General features: G+C 45.0%; 1 protein-coding gene and 1 long non-coding RNA gene across 5 annotated transcripts in view; one reads left to right on the top strand and one right to left on the bottom strand.

The window, feature by feature from the left end:
• Positions 1-1,935: 1,935 nt before the first annotated feature.
• On the bottom strand, positions 1,936-6,581 carry LOC122896805. Its single transcript, XR_006382437.1, has 3 exons — positions 6,426-6,581; positions 6,066-6,124; positions 1,936-2,040 (listed from the first exon to the last, which is right to left on the bottom strand). It is a non-coding gene; the product is annotated as an uncharacterized LOC122896805 (long non-coding RNA).
• A 9,396-nt stretch (positions 6,582-15,977) lies between these two features.
• LOC122896868 (carbonic anhydrase 5B, mitochondrial-like) overlaps positions 15,978-23,384 on the top strand; it is a 44,338-nt gene continuing 36,931 nt past the window's right edge. For 3 of the 4 annotated variants that reach the window (XM_044234955.1, XM_044234956.1, XM_044234954.1), the window contains exons 1-2: positions 15,978-16,081; positions 21,585-21,779. In XM_044234955.1, coding sequence (XP_044090890.1) covers positions 16,000-16,081; positions 21,585-21,779 — 277 coding nt within the window. In that variant the 5' untranslated portion in view covers positions 15,978-15,999. The remainder of the gene's footprint in view (positions 16,082-21,584; positions 21,780-23,384) is intronic. The other variant, XM_044234957.1, reaches the window with a different exon arrangement.

Here is a 23,384-nt window from a genome sequence, read left to right as displayed (position 1 = left end):
TCCCCAAATGCCACTCTTTTGTTTCATTCTTTTGTTTTAAGATTTTATTTATTTATTTGACATATCACAAGCAGGCAGAAGGGCAGGCAGAGAGAGAGGGGGAAGCAGGCTCCCCGCGGAGCAGAGAGCCTGATGTGGGGCTCAATCCCAGGACCCTGAGATCATGACCCAAGCTGACGGCAGAGGCTTAAACCACTGAGCCACCCAGGCACCCCTGTTTCATTCTTTATATTCACAGCCCACGCATATTGTGGGTTTGAGGGAGGTCGATAAATAGTGATCCCCTTTGTCAGGTTCTGAATCCTTACAGAATTAAGACAAAAGAATAAAGCAGGGGCGTCTGGGTGGCTCAGTTGGTTAAAGCCTCTGCCTTTGGCTCGGGTCATGATCTCAGGGTCCTGGGATGGAGCCCCACATCAGGCTCTCTGCTCCGTGGGGAGCCTGCTTCTTCCTCTCTCTCTGCCTGCCTCTGCCTACTTGTGACCTCTCTCTCTCTCTCTCTCTCTCTCTCTCTCTGTCAAATTAATAAATAAAATCATAAAAAAAAAAAGAATGAAGCAGATAGGATACTAAAAGGCCAGGGTGGAAGACATAACATTAGTCGGCAGGTGAGTTTTCTTCCTAATCGCAAAACTCCTAAAAGGAGGTAATTCATCGACAGCGTCCGGGTAGAACTGAGCTGGGGCATCTATTGCACATGCCGAAGTAATATGCATGATACTGAACAGCTATATGCTATGGCGCCGACCAACAGAAACCGTCCTCCTCTGTACGTAGCACACCCAGCCTTACAGCTGCATGGGCCTGCCCCTGCACGGACTGATTCTGCACTTAGTGTAGGGAGTAGCACAGAAGAATGCCTGCTGTCTGCGGGCACAGAAGGGAACCCAGGGAGAGCTTCTCCTTCCAGCTCACCAATCATCAGCCATTTCTCCTCTCAAGGGAAAGAAGGAGAGAGGGAATAGACAGAAACCAGAAGTGGTACCAGAATCACAAACAGAGATAGAAGGAAACATGCCAAATAGAGACCATGCCTCTGGAAGAACAGAAAAAAATGTGAAGCTGTGAAAAGTTTGTACTAAAGCTTCTAAGAAAATAACCAAGATCTATGATAGATGCCAACAGTGGCATGAACCTATATAGGTGTATTTCCAAGATGAGTGCTGTGGCCTGACTTGTTCCTCCTCCCCCAAATTCCTATATTGAAGCCCTAACCCCACCCCACCCCACCCCACGCTCCCGGAACTGTACGTGGAGAGAGGGCCGAGGAAGAGATAATTATAGTTAAATGTCATCATAAGGGTGGAGTCCTCATGGGATTAGTGTCTCATTCAAACTGAAATATTATATTCATAATTTCAATTTGCTCCCCCAACAAAGAAGAGGTCATGTGAGAGCACAGTTCTAGCTGTGTCTGCCAGGCAAGTGAAAAAGCTTCAGAAAGAAATCTACCTTGCCTGAGCACTGCGATCTTGGCCTTGGAGCCTCCGGAAGTGTGAGTAATAGGAGTCTGTTACTTAAGCCAACTGGCGTGTGGCATTTTGTTACCACAGCAGTCCTAGCAAACTAATACAATGAGAGCAGAATTCTTTTCTCCTTTCCTTCCTTCCTTTTTCCTTTCCCTTCATCCCTTTATCCCTTCCTTCCTTCTTCCTTCCTTCTTTCTTTCTACCTATCTACAGGACAAGCTAATGTATACAACAGGAAAGTAGAACAAGCTTATGACACATGACCACATCTACAAATTTTTATCATCTTACTGCCTACAGAACAAAGAGCATTGTTGGAACATGGGACAGACTGCAAGGTGAACCAGATTACAAAATTTTTAAATGTTACAATGTGAATCCTTTCCAAAAATTAGGTTAATTATTTTCAAAATAGAATTTTGAATTAATGCATGTCTCAAGTATCACTGCAAATAACCAATTAAGATTTTTTACTATTTACTTACTCTGTTGTTTCTCTGTTGGGAACCTTCCTCATGGAGAAAGCCACCATTGCTTTGAAAAGATATTCCTCATTTGTATCCCAGGCATACTAAAAGAGAAGTAAAATAGAAAATGTAAAAGGCTTAGGATAAAAAAAAATGGTCCTGTTGGAATCTAACTGTGAGCACAGTGACGGTGTTAATCAGTGCCTGTCCCTCTCTCTCTCTCTCTTTCTCATCTTTCTCACACATTAAAGACCAGAAGCCAAGATAAATCACGTCATGGTAATGTTCAGGATGAGCTTTCTTGGACATTCTGTCATTCCAAGTGTGGTGCACTTTCCATTGCATTATCTTCTTCAAGATCTGCAGTGTTAGTAGCCAGTTAACAAAGAGCGCATTTGGACATCGTATTCTGGACATATACAGTTGGTTCCCTTCCTCCCGTACTCTCTTTCCTCAGTTGCCTTTCCTTTACTAACATAGGTACAATTTTTCTATTTTCTTAGCTGGAAACTTGAGTGTGTGCATATTATGGACTGAACTGTGCCCCCCCACCAATTTATGTTGAAGTCCTAACCCCTAATACCTTACAATGTAACAGTATTTGGAAACAAGTGTCTTTACAGAGGTGATTAAGTTTAAATGAGGTCATTAGGGCAGACCCTAATCCAATATGGACTGATATCCTTCCAAGAAGAGGAAACTTGGACACAGCCACATATAGAGGGAAGACAATGTGAAGATACAGAAAGAAGACAGTCATCTACAAGCCAAAGTGAGAGGCCTGGAATAGATCTTTCCTTTACACACCTCGGAAGGAACCAACCCTGCTGATACTCTGAGCTTGGACTGCCAGCCACCAGAACTAAGATAAAATACATTTCTATTGTTTAAGCCCCCCAAGTCATGGTACTTTATGACAGCAGCCCTGGAAACTAATGTGGCTGACCACATATTTTAGGTGAGGAATCACGTGGAACTGGACAAAGTCACACAACAGGGTTGTTTAACTCTTAAGTTCATGATGACCTACTCCCCAATTGCCTGGAAATCCCTCAGGTCTCCATCATTTTCTCTCTCTCATGGCTCACGACAGCTATTTCAAACCTCTTTCAGCTCCCCACCTCCACCAAACTCAAACCTCATACTCACTAGATGCTTCTTCTTCTTCTTTTTTTTTTTTTTAAGATTTATTTATTTGAGGGAGAGAGAGACAGAGCACGAGCAGGGGGAGAGGTAGAGGGAGAGGGAGAAGCAGGCTCCCCGCTGAGCAGGGAGCCTGATGCTATGCGGGGCTCCATCCCAGGACCCTAGGATCATGACCTGAGCCAAAGGTAGAGGCTTAACTGCCTGAGCCACCCAGGCGCCCCTCACTAGATGCTCTTGTCTCATAATTTAGAGATACATCCTCAAGTCATCAATTTAAACTCCCCCATTCTCCTGACACCAAACAAAAAACTCCCTCTGTAGACATATATGCTGTGCACATGCTCCCCCGGAAGGCCGATGTGGTGTTCCTCCTCCTATCAATGGCTATTTCATCCACTTGTATTAGAACACTTCCCTTCCGCCCTTCTCAGGATCTAAGGGTACAGCTTCCCCTCTCCTCTGTACATGAGACCCTGGCTTTTAGCCATGCTCAAGCCTTCCCATTACAACGGCACCAAAACCAAATCACTGACCTCAATCCTTCTTCCTCTATCTACTGCTGTCTGTCTCCTGCTCTTCACAGCCAACAGCCTCAAAAGACTTGTCATACTTGAGTTTTTACCTGTTTGCCACCCACTTATTCTCAGCTCCCTCCATTACCTGCTTTCCAGTCCTACCACTCCACAAAGACGGCTCTCTCTACAGTTACCAGTGACCTCCACATGACTCAACCTAACCAGTGGCTTTCAGTCCCACCTTGCTTGATCTGTCAACAGCACGCTGATGCACACTTCCTCCAACCTGAAGCACTCTCTTCCCCTTTGTGATACGCATTCTGGTTTTCCCCCTGTCCCTTTGTCCCCTGTGTAGGTTCGCACTCTCTTATAAGGGTTTCAGGTTTCAGAGAACCTCAAAACTCTATGCTAGAGCTTCCCCTCTTGTTACTCCATACTTTCTCTCTCAAACTGTCATCTACTCCAGGCTTCCATTATCACCGTCACGTGAACAAGCCAGCACCGTATCTCAAGCCCGCCCTGTCCTTGCTTATTCAGAAATACCTCATGCTCAACAAGTCCAAAATTAAAGCCATGATCTTCTTGTCTGTACCTGCTTCCCTGGCTCATAAGTAGGTCATCATCCATTCAGCTACATAATCAGAAACTAAAGCATCATCCTTGGGGGCCTGGGTAGCTCTGGTGGTTACGCCACTGCCTTCGGCTCAGGTTATGATTGTAGAGTCCTGGGATCGAGTCCCATATCAGGCTTCCCTTGCTCTGCAGGGAGCCTGCTTCTCCCTCTCCCTCTGCCTCTAGCCCTGCTTATGCCGCGCCCTCTCTCCCTCTCTGTCAAATAAATAAATAAAATCTTTTTAAAAATAAATAAATAAAGTGTCACCCTTGACTCCTCCCTCCCCCTTTCTCCTTTCTACTCTTGTCCCCAGCAGTCTGCCTTCCACACTGTGACCAGGGTGTTTTCCAAGCACTCATTCTGTAATGACATCTCTTTCAGAAAACTCACGCTGGCTTTAAAGATAATCTCAAAACTTCCTAACCCAGTCCACATACTCTTCAGCCCGATCTCTTCTTTCTGCCTGAACTCAGCACAGAGACCTCAGCCTTCCGTCCACCTCATCCTCTCGCTAAGTTCCTTCCCGTAACAAGCCTTTGCATGTTCTGTACCCTCTGCCCTGTGTTCTTTTATCCTCTGGCTCACCTCCGCTCAGACTTTTAGACTTCACAGCAAATGCCAAGAACTAAGGCCCCCGACAAGGCCAAAGCCCTCAGGTACCTCTCCTTCCTGTAATACCTGTCAAGATCACACATTTCCATTTCGTTTACCGAATGTTTCATGGGCAACCAATCTTCCTGATACCATGAGCTCCATGAAAGCTGGGACAAGCCCGACTTATCTGCCATCGCATCCCAGCATCCAGCATGGTGCCCACCCTTGGAGGACCCTGGGATACACAACCACACACTGGTGGAGAGAGGAGATTCTACAGTCAGACAGCCTGGTTCAAATCTCACCTCTTTGTCATTTGCTGACCTGAGCTCCTGAGCAAGCTGCTTAATTTCTTTGTACCTCGGTTTTCTCCTCTACTCCATGAGGGTGGGCATGCCTGTACTACCTCCCTCAAAGGGCTGTTGTGGGGGCTGCAGGAACTGTAAGTCAAGTGCTCAGAAGAGTCTCTGCTGGAAAGTAAACTAAGTTCTCAATAAATGCTGGGCGCTGTAATGATCCTTATTCATTGAATGAATAAAATAACCCGTTGGTGGATAGGCCTGCAAACAGAATCCGTACCTCTAACTTCCTTTGCACTCTTCAATTGCTTCTACCCCAAGTCATCTTACTATCGCCTACTACTAGGGAAAGTCTTCACAGACCACACGGGGATACCCAAACTAGAAGTGCACAAATCATCTCATTAATTCCACAGACCGTATTGTTCTTATAGCTATGTGAGCCTCATGAGTATTTTTTAACTTCAATTTCATAAACATGTATTTCACGTTGTTACTCTGACATTTGAGAAGAACTGGAGGAACTTCAAGATAGAACTAGAAACTTTTCATGCTATGAAAAATCTGATATGGGAACAATGCCACCTTTTCGCGGACTAGAAGACTGAGGCTGACAAAATCCTAATGACCGCAAAGGTGTGCAGAGCCGGCCCGACCTGAGTGTGGGACTCGGGCCCTCGGGCCTCCACCCCCCCCCCACTGCGCTTGGCTGAGATGCTCCAGTTTGCTACACTGTTGTGTGTCATACAAAGCTTCACAGATTTTCTAGCACACACCGCAGATTAAAGACTTGAGGAAAAATCATTTTTTAACAATTTCCATTTTACTATTTTTTAACTTTAAGACCATATCCGATTTGAGGTCTTTAGGATTAAACTATATGAGTTTAAGATATAAGGCAGAGGCTCATTACTAGAGAAAGTAGTGTTATTAAAAAATGAACATGCAGGTTCTTCACTTACTGCTTTATCTCCCAGAGCTGTTCTGATACTCAGTCTTACTTTAAAAGCATTTTCTGCATCTGCCAGAAAGAAAAGAGAGCAGTGTGTGATGATAAAAATCTGCCAAAACATCAAGTCCAAACATTTAATGAACTCAAATCAACAGAACACTGATCTTCAAACTGCCCCTGAAACTGAAAGTTTAACTACAAGCACCTTAGCCCGTTCAAATTTTTCCTTCAAACTCATAAAACAGTCACAGTCCCAACTTTCAAGCCACAACACGTCTGCGGATTTAGGAAAATAAAGAGGTCATTCAATCGAAGACTTGTCAATCATTTGAAAACTGTTACCCTATTCTTGAGTTTCAAGACCACATACCTGGTTGACACAGTTCAGCACCAACAGCAGTCACCAGAAAAAAGAGCAGGCACAACATTCTTTCAGGGTGCGAAACACCAGGCAAACGGAGGGAAAAAAATCTGCCCTCCACTTAAAGCTGCCTTAGCCATTCTGTGACCCGGATTAGAATATCAGAGAAACAAACAAGCCGCCACCTAGAAGGTTTAATGATTAAACCCCATTATTTGGGTTAATACTTACAGAGAAGCAGCCCATCTCCTGTCAGTTATTTACGAAAATCTGTTTGGAAAACAGATTAGTTGTCCTTTCTGAACTAGACCTCCAGCAGCTGCTTCCTCTGCTGACTCGAGACGGAATCCGCCTCCGCCCCTTCTGTTGTCCCCGGCTAAGTGCGCCATGGAAAGAACCCAGCCCTCTCTGAATGGTTTCCTCGGCCTCACCTTTCCACCTTTCCCGGGCTAAACTAGCCGGTCCTTGATAAGCTCCCTTCATGTGGAAAACAAACATCACCCCTTTCTATCTCTGGGGAACAAAAGACACCCTTCCAACAATGGCCTCACCTGACTCTCACCTCCACAGGTAAACATCTGGGGAGCGCTCCCACCTCAAAGGGAATCATTCTGGTCAGCCCTAAGTTCTGGCGGTTGTGTAGATTCAAAGTTAATGGTACAGAGCGGTGCTGTCCAGTGGAACATTCGGCAATGACAGAAATGTTCTATATCTGCACTGTCCAACTTGGTAGCCGTAGGTGGCCACTGACCACCTGGAATGGGGCTGGGCTGCAGAGAAACTCAATTTTCTATTAATTTAATTTATGTAGAAACATGTGACTAGCAACAGCGTTGGTCAGCGCGCCAGAGAACAGTCATTAAGAGCTTCCCGCCATGAACTAGGTTTGCTGGATTCTCTCATCCTCAAAACAGCACCTCCCAGTCGCTGTTGCTGGAATCATCTCGGACTCCAGGGAACTGAGGATCTGGTGTTCGATGCAGCGGTGGCAATGGGAGGAGGGAGTGGGTGTCACCAGAACCCCACCTGCGCCGCACTGACCTGCCCTGGGCCTTCACTGGTCACGCTTGGTCAAAACTGAAAAGGCAACAGGGGCGCCCGGGGCGGGGGGGGGTGTCTGTCAGTTAAGCATCTGCCTTGGGCTCAAGTCATGATCTCAGGGGCCTGGGATGGAGGCCCGCATCTGCTCTCTGCTCCGTGGGGAGTCTGCTTCTCCCTCTCCCTCTGTGCTCTCTCTCTCTCTCAAATAAATAAGTAAAATCTTAATTTAAAAAAAAAAAAACAAGCTTGAAATTGCAACAAAGCCTCAGAGATGCTCTCGGGATTACCATAATGAGTGGAAGAGAGTCTCCCCTACCGGGCATTCATGGATGTCAGCAGAAGCCGCCCAGGCAGCTTGATGTCAGGGCTTTCCTCTCTATCACGCTGCTCCTTCATGAAGTCAGTCCCCAGATTCCACATCATTGCTTGAAAACCATGAAAGGAAAAATAAGACTGGGTGACCCTGATGGGGCATCTGATGTTGACCCTGATATTAAATACAAAATGTGGATTTTCAAAGCCACCATGAGAGAGAGGTCAACAGCTACACTCCCGCAGCACTCCGAGAGTCCTGTCATTTCCCCGTCCTGGGCAGGCTGACGTTTTACCACAGATGACCCATTTCTGTTTGGTGACTCCACCTGAGGAAGCTTCTCTCTTCTCCCTCACCTTGGTCTCGTGGGCACAGAGTCAGGAAAGGCTGGATCAGAGGGAGAGGCCGCCAAAAGTTAGGCCCGTCATTCTAGCAATTTCACTATTAGGTGAAATGGAAATTTCCTAGAAGGGAGAGCTCACATAACTTAGTCCTGAAAAGAAAGTCAATCTAGATGAAGTTATCTGGGGAAATGTTAGACTAGTTTAAGTCAACATGGGAAAGAAAAGCCAGTGGATGGAGATTTTAACAAAGCTAATTATTTGCTATCAGGGAACAAAGCTATGTTAGAGACGAATCTGATTCAGCCTTCCTTGAGCCTTAAACTTCCCAAAAGTGTCAAATGTTTATCTTTTGCTCTTAATCACATATGTGACTAGGACTGCAGACAGGAAAATGCTGAATTAGAGTTAAGTCATTCTTTGAAAAGCAAGGAAAGTTTCTTCCCTTTTGAATTATGATTTCTCTCTTTTTTCAAAATAAAATTCACCATTTATTAAACAATTTCTATGTGCCTGGCACTCTAGTAGTGCTTAATATAAACATGATTTTTTTAAAAAAATTATCCTTACTAAAACAGAATCGACATATGACATGTGAATTTCAGGTGTCCCAAAGAGTGACTCAACATTTATATACATCACAAAACGCTCACTACGGTAAGCATAGTTACCATCTGTCACCACACACTTACTACAATTTTACTGACTACATTCCCTTTGCTGTACTTCGCTTTCACTATTCTATACTTTAGCGATGTTTGCTGTCTCATTTGAAAAATGACAGAGAAAAAAAAAAAAGCAGGAAAAACGAGCAACAGAAGTTCTGTATAGAAAATACAGAAAAGCCAAAAGAGAAAAATACAAAATACCCGTAACATCACCAGCATGAATGACCAATGCTAATATATTTTGAGAGTGGAAACATACCTGCTTTAGCCTTGGATCTTCTTGTGTGAAGCTCTTGTTCTGTCTCATTATAGCAGCACTATCAGAATCGTAATGGTGGAATAACATGGACCCTTGTTCTCCTCCTTATTCTAATGTGAGTGCATTAGATCTGAGTGCATTAGATCTTCAGCTAGATCTGGTGGACCACTTTTAAATCTGATGTGTAGTGAGATAAAAAGTCTCCTTTTACTAAAAATTATTTTTATCCAGAGATCATGTTGAATTTCTTCCAACATCTATTAATATAATCCTAGAGATCTTACCATTTGGTGCGTTTTACTAATAAATTCCTTTACATTGATGCAACCCTTAGATAAGCTCAGTTTGAAGATACTCCTGGACTTAATTGCTGTGTTTTTCCTTAGGTTTTTAAACCTATTTTTGTAGAATATCATTTAGGTTCCTTTTCAAGTGCTGATTCCTGAAATTTATTTTTTTCTAGCCTTTACATTATCATCTTGAAAATGGTATACAAAGATTTCTAATATCCTCTATGTTTACAAACACTTTAAAATGCCAAAGAAAATCGCAGAAGAAATGCAGAGTTGAAGAATCTGGTTCATACACATTTTAGGGGAAGAGCTCTTTGAAAACTTTCATTTCTTACATTGTCATTTACTTCAAGTTTCATGTTTCACTGAGTCCATTCTGGCTGTTTATAATTTCTAAGAAAGTCATTATTTCATCAAGATTTTCCGGTATTCTCATGGACTTTCTACAGTATTTCCCATCAAATATCTAATTCATTGCTATATTCCCTTTGCACGTTCTGGTAAACATATTAGTTTTTTCTCATTTTCCATTATTCTCGACAGAGATTTGTCTAGTTTTGTTGTCACTTAATCAAAGAACAAGATTTCAAATTTAATTTTCAAGTCTTTTTTTGTGCTTTCTGAGTCATCGATTTTTTTTTTTTTATTAAGTCCTTACTCCTGTTGTCATCATGCTGGTTTTCTTGTTCTTCTTATAACTCTTGGATTGACAAATAGGCTTATGCATTTTTAGTCTTTCTTGGTTAATAATGAAAATATCTGTGGCTATGAATTTTCCTTGGAGTATTGTTCTGGCCACATGACATAAGAAGTATAGATGTACAGTGAGCTCACACTTATTTTCTAAAGAGTCTGTAATTATAGTTTCAATTTTCCTATATCCCACTGTTTGCTTAGAAAAGTATTTGACAGTAGTAAAATTGGTAGCAGCCCAAAAGACAATCATGAAAAGTATCAACTTTTATAGTTCTGTCAGTTGAACAGAAAAGGCATAATGGTAAAATAAGACACTGTCAATAGCTCAATTTAAAACATGAAAATTCTTACAAGGTATGGGTCACTTAGAACATGCTAAAACTTTTTAAAGTTGTTCTTGCCTCTTAACATACTGGGGTTTTTTCTTCCACTTATAAAAATCTTGCACAAACTTGCTCTTTATTTTCACACAGAATTTGAACCTCCAGAGAATTAAATTAAATTAAATTAAAACTCCAGAGAATTCATACCAAACTTGCTTCATACAAAGCTCATCTCTGCAATTTCATACAGGAGGTCCAGAATTTACCAGTAACAGTGGTAATGATGACAAAGAAAGCAGTTTCAATTGTTCTGAATATGTTACTATTTACTTCCAACGTTCGGAGTTTAGAGAACAAAGATAAAAAGTTGAGATTACGGTTTCCATGAGCAATACAGAAGGCACCGGGTCTCCTGAGACAGGAAAAGGAAATTGATTTCTCCGTGTTTTTTCCTGCTCTACAACACTATTGAAAAGCAGTTTCTCAGTACTTAACTATTGATCTATTGATCTGGAGGGTAAATTAAATATGAGATCACACCAAAAAAACCATGTACGTCATTCATTTGATGCAGGCAAGGTGCTTTTTAAAGTTCATCAGAGTGCAAGCGGGCCTCATCCCACCTCTGTCCTTTGTGTGTGCTTCTTTCCACACCGCTTTCTCAAGTTCAATACAGTGAATTTTCATATTTTACCTTTAAACTTCTTAGCCATGTTCCACGTCTACCTCAATGATCATCTCCTTTGAGAAACCTTTGTTTTGGGATGCCTGGGGGGGTTAAGCATCTGCCTTCAGCTCAGCTCGGGTCCTGATGGTCCTGGGACTGGGATCAAGCCCCACATCTGGCTCCTTGATCAAGCGCAGAGCCTGCTGCTCCCCCCTGCTTGTGCTGACAAATAGATAAAATAAAATATTTTAAAAAGAGACACAGAGAGAAAGCTGTCTTTTGTTTTTGTTATTATTTGTTTTACATTTGTCCAGTCCACTAACTTTTTATTCTCTTCTTCTCCTGGGTTCCCACAAATGCTGTGTAGCCAACATGATTTACTTTTGTGTCCTACAAATTTTAAGTTTCTGGAGAACAAGGACTATATTTGGTTTAATTTCGCATTTCTCATGGCCCATGAGTATTTGATAACTTAATAGAACTGAATTTACTTATTTGAATCATAAACTGACATTTGAAGAAGGTCAAGAATGCGGATATAAATCATGAGGTGCACTGCAATTTTTTTTTACATTCCTAGTCAGAGAAAACTTCTAGTATCTGCTAAATAAGGAACGCTGGGCTTTGGGATATGTTTGTCTCCACTTTCACACCTCTGCCCTTTATAAGATGAAAAGAAACCTGAAGCCACAGTATTTGGAAGGTTCATCAGATTTTGTAGGTTAATCAACAGCCATAACCATTACAAGCTTAGTCTTTTTATCCACAGCATAACATTTTTCTAGTTCAGAGAAAGTTAATCACTACTGCTTAGAAATAAAGATTAATTTAGACAAGCTGAGTTGAGTGTAATTCTGCCAACTTTGTTTTTTTAATTAACATATATTTTTGGTCTCAGGGCTACAGGTCCGTGATTCATCAGTCTTACACAACTCACAGCACTCACCACAGCACACACCCTCCCCGATGTCCATCTCCCAGCCACCTCAGTTTGTTTCCTGAGATTAAGGGTCTCTTACAGTTTCTCTCCCTCTCTGGGTTCATCTTGTTTCATTTTTCCCTCCCTTCCCCTATGATCCTCTGCCTTGTTTCTCAGATCCCTCCTATCAGTGAGATCATATGATAATTATCTTTCTATGACCGTCTTATTTCCCTTAGCATCATACCCTCTAGTTCCATCCACTTGGTTACAAATGGCAAGATTTCAGGGGGGGGGGTTGATGGCTGCATAATATTCCTCTCTCTTTTTCTCTCTCTCTCTCTCTCTCTCTCTATATATATATCACATCTTCTTTATCCATTCATCTGTTGATGAACATCTAGGTTCTATCCATAGTTTGGCTATTGTGGACATTGCTGCTATAAACATCTAGGTGCACGTGGCTCTTCGGATCACTACATTTGTATCTTTAGGGTACTTTATATTCTTAAATTAAGAATTTTAAGGGGCGCCTGGGTGGCTCAGTGGGTTGAGCTTCTGCCTTCGGCTCGGTTCATGATCTCAGGGTCCTGGGATCGAGCCTCACATCGGGCTCTCTGCTCAGTGGGGAACCTGCTTCCCCCTCTCTCTCTGCCTGCCTCTCTGCCTACTTGTGATCTCTGTCTGTCAAATAAATAAATAAAATCTTTTAAAAAATAATTTTAAGGACAGTTTCTTTTTTCTTAATTTTTATTTATGTTTTTAATTTCTTTTCAGTGTTCCAGAGTTCATTGTGTATGCACCACACCCAGTGCTCCATATGTTTCTTAAATGGAATGCTTGCGTGCCTCATCTCCTACATGAAGACCAATGCATTAAAACGAGTCTCAGGTAGTAAAAGCAAGCTCTTACCAATATTTCTTCCTCTAACTCTTTCCAATATTGTTTGGGTGTTATATTAAGAGTATTCTCATGGTGTAAGCAAGTTATAATTTTTTTCCAAAATTATTACGGCCATGCTCTACGGAGCAGTATTTTTCACCTTCTATTTGGCAAACACTGTCACCCAGTCACATTCAGCCCTGAGTATAGGTACTTCTTTTGCCAACCTATATAAAAAGATGGAGGGGCCATTGGGCCTTGTATCTTTCAGGTCAGATGCTCTCATTTTCATAACAGAATCTTTACCTCATTCTAATCGATATATAAAGCATATAAATTAATCAACATATCAAAGCTTCTGCCCTTAAATTCTGACCAGCAACAATGATACTGACCCTTCTACTGTCTGGAAATCATCAACAGCTTGTAACAAGAACTGCTGTTGGTGAGAACTGCTGTTTGTAAAGACATGCACACAACACCTTTATCGCTGCAAATCAGAGATGCCCTATAGGTTGTTGCAGCCATGCATTCATCCTGCACCCGCAACAAACATTGTTAATCGACTACAGAACTTTCTCCTTTTGAGTGTGGACTCAACCATAAAGCTTCCCAATAGTTATTCAGTCAGTTGACAAGTTGAAACTTACTTGCCATCATGGAGAATGATGATCTAAATGCTGCCCTGAACGGGGGAGGGGGGGGGGGCTAGGTGGCTCAGATGGTTAAGTGTCTGCCCTCTGCTCCGGTCAGATCTCATTGAGCCCCACAGCGGCTCCCTGCTCAGAGGGGAGTCTGTTTCTCTCCCCCACTCTGCTACTCCTCCGGCTTGTGCTCTTGCTCTCTTGTCATATAGTTGAAAACAATTAATAAAATAAATGCTGCCCTGAATAAAGCCATACCACTGAGTGCCTGTAATTTCAAATGAACAGAAAAGTTTGGGTGGCTTATAGGATTGATTCAATACTTTGTGACTGCTGGCAACAGCGTACAATGAGGAGATCTGTATAAAAGTCCTTTTGGCACTTGTCTCCTACTTAATTCCCAGTGCCATCAAGACGAGGAATCAAGATGTCCCTTGGGACTAAAAAAAAAAGAAAACCTGCTTTTCAAAAACAGACAGACAAAAAAACTAAACAAATGTATGGAACTCAAGGGCACTCTGCTAAGTGAAATAAATCAGACGGACAAAGACAAAAACCATAAGATCTCACTTACATATGAAACCTAAAAAAACAAAAACAAAAAACTGAACTCATACAGATAACAGATTGTTGGTTGCCAAAGTCAGGGAATGGGAGAAGGGCAAAATGGGTGAAAATGGTCAAAAGGTACAAACTTCCAGTTATAAAGTCAGTCAGTCATTGGCTGTAATGTACCGAATGGTAACCATAACTAATAATACTGTATTGCATATTTGAAATTTGCTAAGAGTAAATCTTAAAAAGTTCTCATCACAGGAAAAAAATTACAGCTAACTATGGGGTCAGATAGTTATTGTGACCATTTCACAATATACACAAATACTAAATCATTATGTTGTATACTTGAAACTAACATAATGTTATATGTCAGTTATACCTCAACTAAAAAAAGAGACCAGCACTTAACAAGCCCTTTTCTACCTATTCCAACCCCCTTACCACATCTTAATTTTCTCTTCAATTCTTGTATCATCCAAACCCAGCTTGGAAAACTTCAGACTGTAAGTCCCTTGAGACACGTCTTGACACTGGAACTTAGTACTCCATAAACACAATTTAAATGAATGCATAAGTGAAAGGCTAACGGTAAGTGCCCTTCCCTCAGAAGTGCCCCATTCAGAGATTTCTGGACAGGAGGAAAAAAAAAAAAAAAGCGGTAACCCCTCCACTTTTTTCTTGTGGACGCAGAATTGTAAAATGGAGGGAGTAAACCTCTTTACTTTAATCCCAGAGCAGGGGGTCTACAGAGGTATAAGTGTTGTGCTGTCCCGACAAGCTCTAGATAGCGGGAAGGCACTATGCGCTTAGAAAAAGTCTTCTGAAGATGCCAGGAGGTAGAAGAATGTGCTTACTACTCCGTGCTTCTGCCTAGCATTTAAGGTTGGTTGAAGGGCTGGTAAGAACAGAGTTCCAGTCAGTGCCCAGTTAAGTTTCCTACCCGGTTGGAGCTGGGAGGAAATATGAAGAAAGACTATTTTCAGACGAGGATTAGGGATCCAAAGACTTCTTTCACTTTATAAATGCCACTGACGTCCAGCTCTGAGGCGTAGGCTGTTTTATTCGGAAACACAAGAGCCCCGCCCGCTCCTGAACAGCTTCCCGCGACCGAGTTCCGCCAGCAGAGGGAGGGCAGGGTGCGTGGACTGCTGAGAGCGGACCCAAAAGTGGGAGTCCTAAGAACCCAGGGAGCAGCCATGACGCAACGCCAGAAAACGCGGAAACCGGCACGAGCGTGGCCAATGTGGATCGTAGGGTCGTGCCGTGGGGCGCTGGGATTGGCCATGACGTAGGACCGTGGAAAGCAAGAAAGGAACGTGACGCGGCGTGGGGGGCGGCGCATGGACACCGTGGGAAGGAGCGTGGGCCACGTTCTAGGTGGGAAGGGCGTGGCCTAGGCATCGCCCAGGGACGTCGCCTGAGAAAGTTGGACGTAGTGCGTGAAGGGCGTGGCGTGGCCGCTACGAAGGCGCGACAAAGCTGGTCGAGTCCGCGGACAAGGACAGAGGAATTACCAAGTGGAAAGGAGGGATGTGGGCACAAGGGAGGGAACGTGGTGTCAGAGGAACGAGCGTGATTCAGGGGATAACACGCACGTGAACAAGATCTGTGGAAAGGCGGGGCCATGGAATAGCATACGGGACACAAACTACGTAACGGGAAGAAGGGCCGTAGTATAGGCGGAGCGCGAGGGCGTGACACATCCGTGAGGGCGTGACAAACAGTCCAGCGCGGCCAAGTTAGTGCGCAGGCGCGTGGTCGCGGCTGCCGGCCTGGAGCGACGGCAGTAGAAATGTAGCCAGGGCAGAGAACCAGTGCAGACCCGGGCTCTGGGTGGATGGAGAGAGTTCGGGCTCCGACGCGGTGAGCGAGCCCAAGGTGGGAGTTACCCTGCTTTGTCGGGGACTTGGGCGGGGGCCAAGGGGACGTGACGTGATTAAGCGAGATGACGTACCCGGCGTGAAAGGCGGCGAGACGTAATGGGACGTAACCAAAATGGCCGCGCGCATGAGTTTCTCCTCGGTACAGAGTGGAAGGGTCCGCGTTCAGGGAAACGTTCGGGTAAGGTCGGGCGGCGCCTGGAGCATGAAGAGTAGCGGGTGCGCGTAGCCCACGTGGAGCTGGGACACGCTGTCGGTTCCGCGAGACTGGCCGCCGTCCCTGCCGGGCTTTTCTGTAGAACGGAGAAAAGGAGGCAGGGAATCGCTTTTTCTCTTTTCTAACCCTGTGACTTCACTTTGAGGGTCATGAGACAGCTACATTTCTTTAGGGTTTTGCCCATGTAACGATAGAATAGCTGTCTCAGAGACTTTAGGAGGTGGGGAAATTGCAGTTCCAGAAACCGAGGCGTAGCAGGCTGAGACTCAGATCTGCATTGTTGCTCTTCCCCCTGCCGACCATGCCAAAAGCTATGGACAGATTCATAACCACCCTCAGAGAGCAGGGGCTCAGCAGCATAGCTCTGATACATGAGTAGCAAAACTCATGTATCTGAGTTTTCTCTACTAAGTTGTCTCCTTTTTCATTTGTGCTCTACCCCAGATCTGGAGGGAAAAAACCCGCAAAACACGAGCGTTTTGGTGGCTCTGATTCTTTGTGGTGAGTTAAAAGCTACCGTTTGGAAGCTGCCAGAAGCTTGTTATTATCACTGCAGATCCTTCTCGTTTATTTTTGCTGAGAAGGCTTGAAAAATACCAAAGGATGACAAAGATGTGTACACCTAAATTTGGGTGGAATTAATTTTCTGTCAGTCCCTGAAAGTCACAGTACTTTCTGTTTTCCTTTCGTCCCTTACTGTGAATCTGGCCATCTCCTCTCTACTGAAAAGTCTTCTGGAATATGGAGGAGAGAAGTCTGGTATCTCTGGTAAAAGGAGCTGCCCAGACCCTACCCATAACCTGCCCCTGCACATCCCTGAGAACTGTCATTGTTCTTAGCTTGCTTTGGAGTTTAGAGTGAACCAGAGTTCACCACACCCACCCTCCCTTCTGGGTCTTGGTAAAGAGCTGCACTATTCTTGAATATTTTGGAAACAAAAATTTCTCTAGCCTCATGACCTTTGCTGAGCACCATAGTTACCCTGGAAACTCTCTGCTAGACTTTTTCTCTCACTCTCCCCTTGTACCTCAAATCCATAGGATTAGCAGGAAGACTCTGTCTTCCTTTCCTGCCTGTTCCTTTTGCCAGCTTGTTTCTCTCTTCAGGCATTCATCCTCATTCTACCACCAGCATCATCCAGCCATAAAATCACGGGATCTTCTTCAACAACTACTTCCCTTCTCCCTCCTCCAGTTGAGTGCCAAATCCTATGTTTTTTTACCAAAATGGCAATCTCTTGAATACGAAGAACATTGGTGCATCACTACTGTCACCCTTTGGTTCAGAGCTTCATATAGTCTCACTTGGGTTACGGGAATTTCATTTCAGACTCTCGTGCCCAAATCTGACCCAGAACCTGGCTGCACAGTGCGGTCCTCATCTCAGTTCACAGCAGCTCCATCCTTCAGTTGACTAGGCCAAGAATCTTCTAGCCATCCTTTACTTCTTTCTTTCACGTCTTACAGGCATTCTCCAAGATAGAGCCAATGCCAAACCACTTCTTACCACTTCTGCCATGACGTGTTTTGTTCCAAGCCCCTGGATTATCCTGAGGGAGCTCCCTGCTGCTTTCTTGCTTCCTTTCCCAGTTGATTTCCAGTAGGGCAGCCTGAGGGATCTTTCAAAAATATAAATCAGATGGTGTCCCTCCTGTGCTGCCAAAACTCCATTGTGTCCTGATTTCGCTTAGAGCAGTGGTTTTCAATCAGAGGTGATTCCCCTTTCCCAGGGACATCTGTGGCATCTGGAGATATTTTTGGTTGTCCCAGTTGGAGGAGGGTGCCATTGGCATCTAATGGGTAGAGACCAGGGATGCTGCTAAACATCCTACAACGTATAAACAGCCCCAAACAGTTACCTGGTCGAATGGTAGTATGTCATGGTTGAGAAACCCTGAGTTGGAGAAAAAAACCTTTACAGTGGCCTATGGCCTAGAAATCTACATGATCTGGCATCCATGACCTCTCCACCTTATCTCCTAATACCCTCCTCCTAGTGCACTCTATTCCTACCATCCTGCCTCCTTACTTTCCCCTCGTGTGTGCCAGACACGCTCCCACCTCAGGGTCTTTGCACAGGCAATTCCCTCTTCCTAGAGTACCCTTCCTCCTGACAGCCCTATTTCTAATTCGTTCATTTCCTTCAGTCTTTTGCTCAAATCTCACCTTCTCCGTAAGGCCTCCTTTGAGCAACTGATTTGCAACTGATTTTAAACGCAACGCCTCTTTCCTGGTAGCACTCCAAATTTACCTTATTCTGCTCTATTTTTCACTGAGTATATTATAATGTGATTGTCAGTACAACTGACTTACATATTACACTGCTGTTTATTGTTTGTTTTCCCCAGTAGAATGTAAGTTCCACGAGGGTAGGGACTTGGTTTTATCCTCCCCAATGATCCTAGAACAATGTCTGGCATTTAATAGATGTTTGATTGCTGTCCTGATGAAGGAAAGGATAAAAGAATGATGGACTGAATGAAGGATGGTTGAAGGAACGTCCTTGTCACTGACCTTCCTAGCTCCACTCTGCGCACTCCGTTCCCTCCTGTGCTGTGCTCATGGGGTCATCAGAAACCGTCCTGTGTTTATGGAATAATACCTGAGGGTCTTCCAGTCTCTTGGAAATCGGTATTCTTCAAATCAATCTCAAATCCCCACCTGGCTCCATGCTTCAGATGTGTCACATGCATCTGTTGGGGAGATTGACATAAAATTAACCATCCCAGGTAGAGAGGCCTGGCACACATTCTCCCTCAACAGCCCTCACAAGGAACCAACCATACTGGCACCTTGATCTCGGACTTCCAGCCTCTGGGACTATGAGACAATAAATTGCTGTTGTTTAAGCCATGCAGGTTGTGGTTCTTTATTACAAACTGATACACTGGCCCTAAGACCTCACGTAGGGATTTAGGCCTGGAGGCCAGGCACTTCCCACTGGTCCCCTTGTATTGTGGACTGAATGTTTCTGCTCTCCCTACCCCCACCCATATGTTGAAGTCCTAACATCCAGTGGGATGGTATTAAGAGATGGAGCCTTTGTGAAGTAATTAGGGTTTGATTAAGTCATGAGGTTGCCACTCCAGGATAGGATTAGTGTCCTTATAAGAAAAGGGAGAGTCCAGAGCTTGCTGTCTGTCCATCCTGTGAAGGCTTAGTGAGAAGATAGCTGTATACGAGCTACGAAGTGGCTTCTCACCAGGAACCAACTAGCCGGAATGTTGGTTTTCGGCTTCCAACCCCTAAAACAGTGGAAAATAAGTCTATTGTTGAAGCCACTCGGTTTGTGGTATTTTGGTCCAGCAGCCCAAGCTTGTTAACACACCGTGCATTTTCACTCCCTGCCTTGAGTGTGTTCACCGGCAAAGTGATGCATACAACAGAGTGCCTGGCACCGGGCTGAGAGGCCAGTTCTTGCCACAGGGAACTCTTGCCACAGTTCACTTTGCAGTGCTTGTCCTGACACGTGGGGTGTTGCTGGTTATAAAGAGTTCCTCCTGGAGCCCTCATTTGTTCCTTCCAGGGCAGTAATGGGAAGTAGCTGCTTCCTGCTTTCAGTGGACACAGCTCAGCCGTGGTTTTTTTTTCCTCTACTTTCCGTTGGGTGTGGCGTTCTTTCTTCTTCCTCAGAGTTGGCATGTATGAGGTAGCAATACGGTGGGGAAGATCTATTTTACAGTCAGGTAGTAGTGAGGCAAGTGAAGAGGAGAGGGTAAAGTGAACATTTCCCTTTTTGTTTTTAAGATTTTATTTATTTGACAGAGATCACAAGTAGGCAGAGGCAGGCAGAGAGAGGTCGGTGGGGGGAGCAGTTTCCCCACTGACCAGAGAGCCTGATGGCAGGGCTCGATCCCAGGACCCTGGGATCATGACCTGAGCCAAAGACAGAGGCTTAAAACCCCTTGAGCCACCCAGATGCCCCGAACATTTGCCTTCTTGCTCAGCATTGCTGGGGATCATAATGTGCTTTTTTTGTATCTTATGCTCTTCTCAGAAAGATGGTATACAGGAACAAAGTTCCAGGGGTGCCTGGGTAGCTCAGTCATTAAGTGTCTGCCTTTGGCTTGGGTCATGGTCCCAGGATTCTGGTATCAAGCCCTGTATCAGGCTCCCTGCTCAGTGGGAAGCCTGCTTCTCCCTCTCCCACATCCCCTGCTTATGTTCCCTGTCTTGCTGTGGATCTGTCAAATGAGCAAAGTCTTTAAAAAAAATTAAATTAAATTGGAAATTGGAAATAAAGTTCCAGTACGTAAGTGACATGTGTCTTCAGTGCCCCTCAGTTTCTCTTTTGTGACTTTGGGCCCCTTTCCTTCCCCGGCCACCACTGCCAGACAGTTGAATGGCCTCTGATAGGCCAAAGGCAGACTCTGAGGAGTCCTGGATGATTTCCCTTGCCATATGATGTGCATTTCCAGAGGCTTCAAAAGGGAGAAACTAATGGCCTGCCTGCAAGTTAGAGTTCGTGCCTTGTTCTTCTTTGCATGGCAGCACCCAACATCGTTCCCAGAACAAAGGAAATGACAATGAACGTTGAAATGCAAACATTTACTGGCAGAATTCCCATCCCTGTGACACTAGCTTAGATTTGTCTTTGGGTTTGGTCCTCTTTCAGATCTGGCAGTGCTTTAGGGGCCTCCAGATCTTACAGGGAGGGGTATGAGGCCCTCGTCTGCAATGGCAAGCACTGAAAAGTGTTTCGAAGTGTGAAGGATCCCACAACTGGGTGGGGGAGGCATCTAGGAAGAGCCTTTCATATGGAGCAGGAACGGGCTGGCAATCGCTTCCCAGTCTGGAGTTCTGGAAATCGGGATCCTCATCTCCGTCACCAGGGAAGTGTGCCCAGGTCACCGAGCCGCCGTCACGGGCCAGGCAGCATGTCCCTGAGAGATGCAGCTGTGACAGAAACAGACCGGGTCCAAGCGCCGCGGGGCTGGGTGGCTGGGGAGGGGGCGTCATCAAGTACCTTCTGGATCAGGTGTGGGGCTGCAGGAGGCGCCCTGAGCGGGGTGAAGAGGGCGCTGGGCTCTCCCAGTTAGTGGTGAGCGCAGGGGCAGGGGAGGCTTCTAGGAAGGGATGCTGGAGAGGAAGACCCAAGGGGAGGGGAGGCATTCACCAGGCACAGGGGGAGGAGGAGGAGGGGTCCAGGGAAGGAGGAGCATCTGCACAAGCCCTGAGACCAGGGGGCGCTTGGGGAGTGGGAAGAACCAAAGGCTGTGGGGCTGGTATGCAGGCAGGAGTGGGAACTGGACATCACAGCAGAAGAGTCTGTCCTGGAGTGACCAGTGAATTTCAGGAAGAGGAGTGGATCAAGTATTGAGTCATTCCCCCTCCGCCCCCCCCAGCCCCAGCCCCAGCCCTGCCCTGTGGACGCATCGTCTGCGTGCGGTTGTCCTGCTTGGAGCTTTCCACCCGACGGTCAGTCTCCATGGCTCACAGCTTCACCTCCTCTGTCCTCCTGCTTCTAGGTTATCCGGTTCCTGCAAGTCATCCGGGGCCCGGTCCGGATTCCAGGCTAAACATGGTGGTGATGAGTAGCCTGAGGGTCGTTCTTCAAGCCTCTCCATGCAAGTCACTGTGGAGAAGATTCCAGACCCCCAGGTTCGTGCCAGCGAGGCCCTGCAGCCTCTACACCTGCACATACAAAAGCCGGAACCGAGCCCGTGAGTACACTGCCGCCTTATGGAGAGCCAGAGGTGGGGGCATCTGGGGGGGCGCAGTCGCTGAAGTGGCCGACTCTTGGTGTCGGCTCAGGTCGTGGTCTCGGGGTCGTGAGATCGAGCCCCGCGTCAGCTCCACACTCAGCTTGGAATCTGCTTGAGAGTCTCTCTCCCTCTGCCCTTCCTCCCTCCCCGCCTCTGCCGGCCCTGCTGGCCCGTGGTCTCTCTCTCAGATAAATACGTGTTTAAAAATAGTGTGCGCGAGAGACTTGGTGCGATATGACAGTCACGTGTGTCCTGTGTTTACCTGTGTGGTGCCAGTGGCATTGCAGAGTGGGGCCGTGTGCCTTCAGAACCGTGAGAATAACTACCGGTTTCTGTTTCTCTTCTAAAATAAACGTGGAAAATTCTTTTTTCCCGGGTTTATTGACGTAGACTTGCCACCTAACATCGTGTAGGTCGAAGGTGTGCAATGAGCTGATTTGGTATGCATATATGTTGTGAAATGATTTCCATAATAAGGTTTGGAAAGCCCTTTTCTTGACTAATTTTAACATTAAAATTAAATTAAAAAATTAAAGTGGTGTTATACAAAAATAAGTTAAGAGCAGTGTCCCAGTTTCAAATACTCTGGAACCAATTCTGAATCGTTTTTGTTATCGATGGTCTTCTTACTTACCGACGTTGATCCACAGATGGCCAGTTATTTCTATGAATCTTAACGTTCTGGAAGTTGCATGTTAATGTTTGTAAGCAGGTCAGTAGCTTCACACTCTGGAATGTTCTCTCTCAAGTCACAAATTGTAGGGTTCATTCTCTTCGACCAGCTTAGCAGTGTGGGTGCTGCTGTAGACGCAGCATATGGAACGAGGCAGCCAGTGGTCTTTCCTGAACGCTTTTGCATCTCGTTCCCCTCCTGAAGTACCAGTTCCCTGCCCCGTCCCTACAGTGCAGCAATTGTCCAGCGAGGCACTGCTGCCATGGGGGGGGGGGGTCATTCTATGTTGTTGTGGGTAGAGTGCGCACTGTAGGTGTTGAATGACATTCTGAATATCCCTGAGGAACAAAATAATCCTAGTAAAGAACCAACAAAATGATAGGAGGAGAATAATGTATGTGTTAGTGGAAAGAGGAGTTTAAAGTTCAGTGAAATGGCTAGGAATAATTTATATATTTCCCACTTTTCTCCACGAAGTAACGCAGAGTTTTAAATGTTGGCTTCCTTCAAAATTCCGGGTTTCTTAACTTTTCCTCCTTTGGTTTCCTCTCTTTGACCCTGTAAGAAAGGAATTGGTTAGTAATGCTAATCGAGCTAAATTCATTGTCCTAAGACTGCTTCGTAAATATATTTTCATTTTAAGTTTATTTTCCTTCTTCCGACATTGTGTTCTCAGAGTAAACTGGCTGGAGTCCTGAGTTTCTAGTTGCTGGATGTGGCTGCCTACCAGCAGATCCACGTCCTACTCTGGTGGCTTATTCTCAATATTTGCATTTTGGGGTCTGAAGCTTAAATTGGGAAAAAAAAAAATAGTCATACTTGCCTAGTTACTGAAATTGTGTGTGAGTGTGGTAGTTTTCCTTGATTTTTTTTTGGTTCGTTTTTACTTA

This window comes from Neovison vison, chromosome X (assembly GCF_020171115.1).
Source record: "Neovison vison isolate M4711 chromosome X, ASM_NN_V1, whole genome shotgun sequence".
NCBI classification, from domain to species: domain Eukaryota; kingdom Metazoa; phylum Chordata; class Mammalia; order Carnivora; family Mustelidae; genus Neogale; species Neogale vison.
Note: the sequence above shows the minus strand (reverse complement) of the source record. Positions and strands in the feature narration are given on the sequence as shown.